At 48.9% G+C, this 10,889-nt stretch overlaps 1 protein-coding gene across 1 annotated transcript in view; it reads right to left on the reverse strand.

Moving 5' to 3' along the window:
- Nucleotides 1-10,361, reverse strand: part of PPM1D (protein phosphatase, Mg2+/Mn2+ dependent 1D) — a 31,865-nt gene extending 21,504 nt beyond the window's left edge. The window contains exon 1 of the mRNA XM_081945438.1: nucleotides 9,647-10,361. Within this exon, the coding sequence (XP_081801564.1) occupies nucleotides 9,647-10,016 (370 nt within the window). The 5' untranslated portion in view covers nucleotides 10,017-10,361. The remainder of the gene's footprint in view (nucleotides 1-9,646) is intronic.
- Between the last annotated feature and the right edge of the window lie 528 nt (nucleotides 10,362-10,889).

The following is a 10,889-nucleotide window of genomic DNA, read 5'->3' on the forward strand; positions in this document are numbered from 1 at the left end:
TATGTCTAGGTGCCTGTTGATGGCCACTCAGACAAATCACAAACAACAGCTACATAGCATTCAAAAGAGACGACGAAAAAGCCAAAAAGGAAACACACACACACACACACACACAAAAGACCAAAACACCAGCAAGCAACACCCAGATAGGCTAGCCCAGGGATGTCCAAACTTGGGAACTTTTAAGACTTGTGGACTTCAACTCCCAGAATTCCCCGGAGTTGAAGTCCACACGTCTTAAAGTTCCCAAGTTTGGACACCCCTGGGCTAGAGATTACTGTAGTACCAAGGTTAACACTAGATCAGCAATCAAGAACTGCCTCTTCTTTGTGAAATATTGGAAGACTGCTATCCTGTCTCCCCTAATCCTTCTTTTCATTAAACAATACAATACAATAGCAGAGTTGGAAGGGACCTTGGAGGTCTTCTAGTCCAACCCCCTACCTAGGCAGGAAACCCTATACCTAGGCATACCCTATAACTAGGCATACCCAGTTCCTGCAACCGTTCTTCATATGTTTTAGTCTCCAGTCCCCTGATCCTCTTGGTTGCTCTTCTCTGCACTCTTTCAAACAAAGTCCCCATTTTGGACACACCGGACTAATGATTTGAGAGCCCAAGAGGCCATCAATGTCAAAACTCAACAGAGGGGGAGGGATACACCACCATCTACCTCCTATCTACAACACGTTCCTTTCAGCAGTCCCAAGAAGATTGCACACCTGTTTATATTTTGATTCAGGTGACTCTGAGGATACAGATAAATCCCCAAGTGGGCTCCAGGACTCTCCATGAGCTTAATGACTGACCTCCAGAGTGGTAACAAACAGATGACTTGCAAAGAATAATAAATCCTCCCATTTCCCCACCACCACTCAGTCGGAACTGAAGAAGCTTCTTGGGTGAGAAGTGAGACGTTTTCAGGAAACCACTTGGGGGGGGGGGAGCATGGCTTCCATATAAAGGAGCATGGCCTAGCATGAAATCAAATACATTCTCTCTGGGCATACTTAACATCTGATGCTGAATTTATTTATTGGTGCGTTTGTTTTATGTCTGTTTATATCCTAATGTTGGAAGAAATGTCCTTCTGGGTTCGGCTCCAAGTGGGGAAAAAGACACTGGAAACATGGAGGCTGATTGGAAAGATGGTTTAATGGTGGACAGGACCACATGGCTTGAGCTCCTGCAGAGAAAAGGGGGGGACCACATCCTTCAATGTTGGGTGAAGAAGAAGAGAGAGAGGGAAGGGGCTTGCTGGGTTTTTTATAATCTGTTCAGCCCCACCTCTCTGTTTCCTGTTCCTGTGTAAGAAATGCATTCTGATTGGTTGTCAGACTCCCATGGGGCCATGCAGGGACAACTTAATACCACTTTATAATGCCTTGGTAAGGCCACACTTGGAATACTGCAGTCAGTTCTGGTCGCCACGATGTAGAAAAGATGTGGAGACTCTAGAAAGAGTGCAGAGAAGAGCAACAAAGATGATTAGGGGACTGGAGACTAAAACATATGAAGAACGGTTGCAGGAACTGGGTATGTTTAGCTTAAGAGAAAGAAGGACTAGGGGAGACATGATAGCATTATTCCAATATCTCAGAGGTTGCCACAAAGAAGAGGGAGTCAAACTATTCTCCAAAGCACCTGAGGGTAGAACAAGAAGCAATGGGTGGAAACTAATCAAGGAGAGAAGCAACTTAGAACTGAGGAGGAATTTCCTGACAGTGAGAACAATTAATCAGTGGAACAGAAGTTGCCTCCAGAAGTTGTGAATGCCCCAACACTGGAAGTCTTTAAGAAGATGTTGGATAGCCATCTGTCTGAAACGGTATAGGGTTTCCTGCCTAGGCAAGGGGTTGGACTAGAAGACCTCCAAGGACCCTTCCAACTATACTATTGTATTGTATTGTAACTCCCTAGGCTGTATTTTAAGTCCCAAGTTTGATTGAGTTTCCAGGTGAGTTTCTGTGAAAGGCTGATATTACCTTCATTATGTAAAGTAGATTAGCTCAGGCTTTAATGGCTCATTGACAAAGGGGGGGGGAAGGAAGCTGCAGGGAGCTACTTTGTCTTTAAAACATGTTCCTCCCTTTTCATATCCAGGGAAATATAATATTCTGCCTTTTCAATATTTCCTAGGATGTTTCGTTTTTTTGGAGAGGGCTGGGTGCTAACTTCCTACAATGTGTTTTATTGTTTTTACATATACATCATGGTGGTGGACATATCTAATACCCCTTCTTCTACAACAATCCTGTGAGGTGGGGGAGGGGAAGAGAGAGAGAGAGAGATCCTAATTTGGATCACATGACCACAGGGATGCTGCAATGGTCGTAAGAAGTGGTGTAGGCTTTCCTGCCTGAGAAGAGGGTTGGACTAGAAGACCTCCAAGGTCCCTTCCAACTCTGTTATTCTATTCTATTTGTGAAAAATGGTCATGTCACTTTTTTTCAGTTTCGTCGTAACTTTGAACGGTCAGTAAATGAACTATTGCAAGTTAAGAACGACCTGTACTTGAATTCCCACAACTTCCCAGAGCAATTCTAAAAGTAGGGTATTGTGGAAAATTTACTTGTTCTGATAAAATCTGAGGGGAGGGAGGGAGGGAAGGAAGGAAGGACAAAATGGAGGAAGGGAAGGAGAGAGGGAGGAGAGAAGTAAGGAAGGAAGGGAAGGAAGAAGGGAAGGGAAGGAGGGAGCGGGAGGGAAGGAAGGAGGGAAGAGAAGGAGGAAGGGAAGGAAGGAGGGAGGAAGAGGGGAAGGAAGGAAAGAAGGAAGGAAGGCAGGAAAGATGAAATGGAGAGAGGGAGGGAAGGAAAGGCAGGAAGGAAGGACGAAATGAAGGAAGGGAAGGAAGAAAGGAGGGAGGGAGAGGGGAGGGAGGGAGGGAAGGAAGGAAGGACAAAATGGAGGAAGGGAAGGAGAGAGGGAGGAGAGAAGTAAGGAAGGAAGGGAAGGAGGGAAGGAAGGAAGGGCAGGAAGAAGGGAAGGGAAGGAGGGAGCGGGAGGGAAGGAAGGAGGGAAGAGAAGGAGGAAGGGAAGGAAGGAGGGAGGAAGAGGGGAAGGAAGGAAAGAAGGAAGGAAGGCAGGAAAGATGAAATGGAGAGAGGGAGGGAATGAAAGGCAGGAAGGAAGGACGAAATGAAGGAAGGGAAGGAAGAAAGGAGGGAGGGAGAGGGGAAGGAAGGGAGGGAAGGAGGGAGGGAGGAAGGCAGGCAGGAAAGGTAGGAAGGATGAAATGGAGGGAGGGAGGGAAGGAAAGGCAGAAAGGAAGGACGAAATGAAGGAAGGGAAGGAGAGAGGGAGGAGAGAAGTAAGGAAGGAAGGGAAGGAAGAAGGGAAGGGAAGGAGGGAGCGGGAGGGAAGGAAGGAGGGAAGAGAAGGAGGAAGGGAAGGAAGGAGGGAGGAAGAAGGGAAGGAAGGAAGGCAGGAAAGATGAAATGGAGAGAGGGAGGGAAGGAAAGGCAGGAAGGAAGGACGAAATGAAGGAAGGGAAGGAAGAAAGGAGGGAGGGAGAGGGGAGGGAGGGAGGGAAGGAAGGAAGGACAAAATGGAGGAAGGGAAGGAGAGAGGGAGGAGAGAAGTAAGGAAGGAAGGGCAGGAAGGGAAGGAAGGAAGGGCAGGAAGAAGGGAAGGGAAGGAGGGAGCGGGAGGGAAGGAAGGAGGGAAGAGAAGGAGGAAGGGAAGGAAGGAGGGAGGAAGAAGGGAAGGAAGGAAGGCAGGAAAGATGAAATGGAGAGAGGGAGGGAAGAAAAGGCAGGAAGGAAGGACGAAATGAAGGAAGGGAAGGAAGAAAGGAGGGAGGGAGAGGGGAGGGAGGGAGGGAAGGAAGGAAGGACAAAATGGAGGAAGGGAAGGAGAGAGGGAGGAGAGAAGTAAGGAAGGAAGGGAAGGAGGGAAGGAAGGAAGGGCAGGAAGAAGGGAAGGGAAGGAGGGAGCGGGAGGGAAGGAAGGAGGGAAGAGAAGGAGGAAGGGAAGGAAGGAGGGAGGAAGAAGGGAAGGAAGGAAGGCAGGAAAGATGAAATGGAGAGAGGGAGGGAAGGAAAGGCAGGAAGGAAGGACGAAATGAAGGAAGGGAAGGAAGAAAGGAGGGAGGGAGAGGGGAAGGAAGGGAGGGAAGGAGGGAGGGAGGAAGGAAAGCAGGCAGGAAAGGTAGGAAGGATGAAATGGAGGGAGGGAGGGAAGGAAAGGCAGAAAGGAAGGACGAAATGAAGGAAGGGAATGAGGGAGGGAAGGAAGGGAAGGCAGGAATAAAGGACAAAATGAAGGAAAGAAAAGGAAGGAGAGGAGAGGAGGAAGGAAGGAGAGGAAGGAGAGAGGCAGGAAGGGGAGGAAAGGAAGGGGAGGATAGAAGGAAAGAGGAGGGAGGAAATGGAGGAATGAAGGAATGAAGGAAAGGGAGGAAAGGAATGCAGGTGATATAGAAGAATGTAATAAAGCATCGCAGTTGAGGAATGGAATTTGAGAAAGCTGAAATCCTGCCACCCGCCTTCCTTTCGCTCTCCAAAGCTTACATTTTATTTTCCGCATCTGGGCCTCCCTCTCTCTCCATCCTCCAGCCCTCCGTTACTAATTCACTCCAGGTTTCAGCCAGGGGGGTCGGGGGGGGCATCTGCAACCAATTTTGCAGGGCAAACGTTTCTACCCAGCATAACCAGGAAGCCAGAGGGGGCCAAAAGGAAAGATAAAATTACACGTGTGAGCTCAGCTTGGGACAACCGTACATGACAACGAGGCCCTTTAAAATCTACAGGGGCGGCCAAGCGGTTAAAAAACCGACTCTGAGGCAACAAATTAAAAAATAGCCGTGGTGGCCATTCTCCCTTTTTAAAAATCAACGTAACACAGCAAATTGGGGCCGCTTTGGCCATTGGGCCGCAGCCCCAAAGACCAAACACCAACATAAAAGTTAAAATCAAGAGCTGTCCTTCAACCTCTGCATTCACAGTCCATACGGGTAAGTCCTCGACTTACAACCATTCGTTTAGCGACCGTTCAGAGGTCACTAAATGTGAACCACGGGAAGGCAAATCCTGCGACCACGGCCGCAAGGGTGAAAAGCGGTCATAAATCGCTTTTTTTCAGTGCCATTGTAACACTGAACGGTCACTAAATGAACTCTTGTAAGTTGAGGACAACCTGTACAGATCTCATCCAATACTTTCAAAAGCGGCTCATACCGGTCATCCTCGACTTACAACCACTCACTTAGTGACCGTTCAAAGTTACAACAATACTGAAAAGAAGCGACTTACGACCGTTTTTCACCCTTACAACCACCGCAGCATCCCCAGAGTCACATCATCAAAATTCAAACACTTAGCAACTGGTTCATATTTATGACGGTTGTAGTGTCCCGGGATCATGTGATCCCCTTTTGCGACCACCTAACAAGCAAAGTGAATGGGGAATCCAGATTCACTTAACAACCTTATTACTAATTTAACAACTGCAACTATTCATCTAACAACTATAGGAAGAAAAGTCCTTCCTGCCTTCGGCATCGGACATCAGTGGGGCAGAAGAACAGCTGGAGCCTGTTCCCAGTGTGCACATGCGCAGAGTTGCCAGACGAAGGGAAGAGCTAAGGAACGGGTCGACTTGGGAGAAAGGCCTCAGGTGGAGGATGAATGGCCCCTCCCAGAGGAAATAAAAGAGGAGCGAAAGGGGAGTGGAGTTTGCAGGAGACAATTAGTTCGCTTAATTGGTTCGGGACTCTCCGAGGCTCTTTGCCAAGTTTTGCAGATATCCGCCTGGCAGCTCTCCAAGCCAGATAAGGTCTGTGACTGTAAATCCTCCCTTGAAAGACTTTGCTGGATGGGAATAAGCGGAATTCACAGTCAATTAATAAAAGGGGTTTTTTTTTGTCGGGACAAGAAGTTTGCTTCATGCTCTTGGGAAGCCTCAGTCAGAACATATTTATGACAGTTCCCGGGATCTTGTGATTTCTGGCGAGCAAAGTTAACGGGGAATCCAGATTTACTTAACAGCCGTGTTACCAACTTAACAACTGCAACGACTCACTTAATAACTGTGGTAAGAAAAATGGGGCAAAATTCACTTAACTAAAGTTTCATTTAGCAACATAAATTTTGGGACTCCGTTGTGGTCGTATGTCGAGGACTACCTGTATTTTGGGAGCTCTATACTTCCTGGTCTGGATTCAGAAATTCCCCCAAGTGAGTTCAACAGGATTTACAAGTTAGAAAAATATACCGAGTGACACATCCCTTTCAACTAGTTCTGAGCGTGCCTAATTTAGCCACAGCCATTTTTTGACCTTAAATAAGGGAGTCAACCTTGCTTTTCGAAGAACAGGGTAGCTGGTTTCACACATGACACTAATATCGTGGGGAAAAATGATAAAATCTGGATTCGTACTGATACTAATATATTAGAAAAAAACATAAAAAGCTGGTTTCACATATGTATTTCACTAATATATTGGAAAAAATTATATAAACTGGATTCACGTGTGACACTTGATATATTAGAAAACATACCGTATATAAAAGCTGCCTTCACACCTTTCTCTCTTAATATATTGGGAAACACTTATAAAACTGGATTCACAAGACACGAATTTATCGGAAAAATAAAAAAGCTGCATTCACAACTTTCTTAATATATTGGGAAACACTTATAAAGGATGGATTCAAACGACACCAATTTATCGGAAAAATAAAACACCTGGATTCACACACATCATTAGTATATTGGAAAAATATAAAAGATGGATTCACACGTCTCACTAATATATTGGAAAACCACTATAAAACCTGGATTCAGACATGGCACTAATATATTGGGAGGGGGAATACCAAATTCTCACAACACACAAACCCCAAACCAACCAACCAACCTCCCCCTGACATTGTGGCTTTTCATGGAACACGAGGTCCCCAGTCGTGTGCAGAGAACATGATATTCTGACCGAGGCTTCCCAAGAGCCTGAAGCAAACTTCTTGTCCCGACAAAAAAAAACCCTTTTATTAATTGACTGTGAATTCCGCTTATTCCCATCCAGCAAAGTCTTTCAAGGGAGGATTTACAGTCACAGACCTTATCTGGCTTGGAGAGCTGACAGGGCGATCTCTGCAAAACTTGGCCAGGAGTCTCGGAGGGTCACGAACCAATTAAGCGAACTAATGCGTCTCCTGCAAACTCCACTCCCCTTTCGCTCCTCTTTTATTTCCTCTGGGAGGGGCCATTCACCGTCCACCTCTGGCCTTACTCCCAAGTCGATCCCTATTCTTTAGCTTTTCCCTTCCTCTGGCAACTCTGCACATGCCCACACTGGGAACAGGCACCAGCTGTTCTTCTGCCCCACTGATGTCTGACTCCGAAGGCAGCTGATAACTGTCAGACGGCCCTGGCCCCATCTCTGCCTCCGACACAGAGCCCTCGTCAGAGCCTTCCCCAGAATCCAGGACTGGCCCATCTTCCTCCCCAACCTCCTCACTGTCCGAATCTGCTGCCAGCTCTGCTGATTGCTGGCATGCCACAACACATGGCTTGTATAGAATGGTTCTCAGATGTGGGAGAAATACAAAATTTTGCATTACTGCAAGACATTTGATCACAAATTGAACAGCCAATAATGAATCAAGCAATATAGGTATTCCCCAACTTAACAGTTTCAGCAACGGTTCAAAGTTACCTTTGACAATGAAAACAGTTCACTCAGAACCAGACTTACAACCACTGTGTAGGTATCCACACAGTCACACAACACAAACAAAATCCAGGCGCTTAGCAACTGGCATGTGTTTGTGAGGGTTGCGGTGTCCCGAAATCACGAGATCGCCCTTTGCAAACTTCCCAGCTGGATTCTTGACAAGCAAAATCAATTGGGGGGGGGAGCCAGATTCACTTAACAACCGTAGTGATCAGCTAAATCATCAGGGCCAAAAAAAGCTCGCAAAATCAGGTGCGACTCACTTAACAACCGCTTTGCTTAGCAAGGACACTGCGGTTGTAACTCGAGGACTACCTGTAGAAACCTCCCTCTTTCACTTAGTAAGGTTCACACGGATCGGACTCACGACATCGGTAGGAGCCCCCAGGATTTGTGGGGGAATTGGGCCCCCAAAGTTTAGTAGCATTTGGGTGCCCAACCCATCTTGAGGGTAGGTAGTAGGGTAACACGCCACTCCAGAAGGCCTGGGGGAGGGGGGGGAATGGGACATTAAAAACTAGCTAATAATCACAGGATTATTTCCTCATTGTTATTATTATGATTGCAGAATTAAGAGTGGATGTGAAAGGGTTTGGGGTTTAGTTATAGGAAGAAATACCTTTAAGGGCCTTCAACCTTGGCCGCTTTAAGACTTGTGGACTTCAACTCCCAGAATTCCTCAGCCAGCAAAGTTGCCAACCTTCCCCACTTTAAGACTCGTGGACTTCAACTCCCAGAATTCCTCAGCCAACAAAGTTGCCAACCAGCAAAGCTGGCTGAGGAATTCTGGGAGTTGAAGTCCACTAGTCTTAAAATGCCCAAGGCTGGAGACCCCTGCTTTAAGGTACATTGTTGATCGTTTTCTTTGTTTTTTAACCTAGGATATGCATTTTGTTTGGTTGGTTGGCTTTGCTGCCCCAACAGAAATGGGAGATCTACAAAAACCAGGCAGCCCATCCATCAAGCCGCCAACCCGGGTTCTTTGTTTTGCTTACACACACACACACACACACAAAGCTTAGGGCCAAAGCCCCCCATCCCCTTTGAAGGCCACCAAAGGGCCTTAAAACTCCTTCCGCTGCCCCATGTGAGATGCCTCCCCACCCCCGGAAAGCCAGCATAAAACCCATTCACATATCATGAAGGCAGGACATGGGTGCCTGGAATGAACCCCATCCCCCATTCTCGTCCCCTCCCTCAATCCTTTGAACCCCTGGGCTCAGAAAGAAGTTTCCTGGGATGGAATAAAATAAAAGTAATGTTTGGAAGGCATCCAGCAGGGTGGAGGGTTATGTGATGGGCAAGGGAGGGAGGGAGGGAGGAAGGGAGGGAGGAAGGAAGGAAGGAAGGAAGGAAGGAAGGAAGGAAGGAAGGAAGGAAGGAAGGAAGGAAAAAGGAGGGAGAAAGGGGATAAGGAGAAGGAAGGAAGGAAGGAAGGAAGGAAGGAAGGAAGGAAGGAAGGAAGGAAGGAAAAGGGAAAAAGGAAGGAAAAGGGAAAAAGAGAGGAAGGAATAAAGAAAAGGGAAGAAGGGAAGGTGATTTATTTATTGTACGCTGCCCCGAGTCCCTTCGTGGAGAGGGAGCGGCTAACAAGTCTAATAAATAATAATAATAAAAAAAGGAATAAAGAAAGGAAAAGGGAAGAAGGAAGGAAAAGGGAAAAAGAGAGGAAGGAATAAAGAAAAAAAAGGGAAGAAGGGAAGGTGGGAGAAAGGGGAGAAAGAGGGAAGGAAGGAAAGGGGAAAAAGAGAGGGAGGAATAAAGGAAGGAAAAGGGAAGAAGGGATGGAGGAAGGAAGGCATAAAAAGGGAGGGAGGGAAGGAATGAGATAAGGAGAAGGATGGAAGGAAGGAGAAAGGCGGCTAGAGAGAAGGAGGAGCGGCGGCCGTTCTCCGGAGCGACCCTCCCCGGCCTCATCCCTCCAGCGAAGCCCGGGCGAGAGAGCGAGAGAGCGGGGCCTGGACTTACGCAGCTTCTTCCACATGGCGCGGTGGCAGGCCAGGAAGCCCTTGCGGAGGGCGGCGCAGACGGCGGCCGGCTCGGCGGAGCGGAAGCTCTTCTGCTTCTTGATGAAGGCCCAGAGGTTCTCGCGGGCGAAGTGGGCCGCCTCCCGACCGCCGTGCCCGTCGCACACGGCGAAGAAGGCCACAGAGGACGGCGGGCTGGGCGTCCCGGCCGGGCCCGCGGGGGCTGCTCTCCCGGCGGCGCTGCCTTCCTCCTCCTCCTCCTCCCCCCCGTCGCCCTCGGGCTCCAGCACGATCTGGGTGACGTCCTCCATGTATTTCCTGCCTCCCTGGTCGGAGAAGAGGCTCACTCCCAGCGAGCGCAGCCCCGCCATGCAAGGGGAAGGCCGGCCGGCCGGCGGCGACGGCAGCAGCAGTAGCGGCCCCGGAGGAGGAGGAGGAGGAGGCGGTGGGCCCCTTTGGCCGGACGGCCCTTTCCCCTTCTCGGCTGCCTTTTCTTCCCCCTTTCCTCGCTGGCTGGTTGGCTGGTTGTTTTTATTGTTTACACGCGCCGGGAAGGAAGAAGCGGACGAGGATCTGTTCCGACATGCCTTTTTTCTCCTCCTCTTCCCCTCTTTCCTCCTCCTCCTCCTCCTCTTTCACTCCCTCCTCCTCCTTTTCCTTCTCCTCCTCTTCCTCTCTTTCCTCCCCCTCTTTCTCCCCCTCCTCTTCCTCTCTTTCTCCTTCTCCTGTTCTTCCTCCCCTCCTTTTCCTCCTCCTCTTCCTCTCTTTCCTCCTCCTCTTTCTCTCCCTCCTCCTCCTTCCCCTCCTTCCCCTGTTCTTCCTCTCCTCCCTTTCCTCCTCCTGTTCTATCTCCTCCTCTTTCTCTCCTTCCTCCTCCTCCTCCTGTTCTTCCCCTCCTCCGCCTCTCCTTCCTCCTCCGCCTGGAAGGTTGGAGAGGAAGCGAAAAGGGAAAGCGGCGCGGAACAATCGCCGTTGGAACGCTGGGGAGCCCAACGTTCCAAAAGGAGGGGGGAGGAGGAGGGACCACCCACCCTTTTCCCGGCCTCCGCCGCTCGCCTACCAAGCGCCCCTGCCGCTTAGCCCCGCCCCCAGCTCCCCCCCTCCTTTCCCCAAGCTTGCAATCCCTTTTTTTTAATTATTTTTCTATCTTCTTTTTTCCTCCTCCAAAGAAAAATAAAAGCGTTTCCTTGTCTGGGGCAGGTTGGGTTAGGTTGCATTGGAACGAGGGTGGGAGGGGTCTCGCA

Source organism: Natrix helvetica, assembly GCF_964273705.1.
Source record: "Natrix helvetica genome assembly, chromosome: 2".
Lineage (NCBI taxonomy): Eukaryota > Metazoa > Chordata > Lepidosauria > Squamata > Natricidae > Natrix > Natrix helvetica.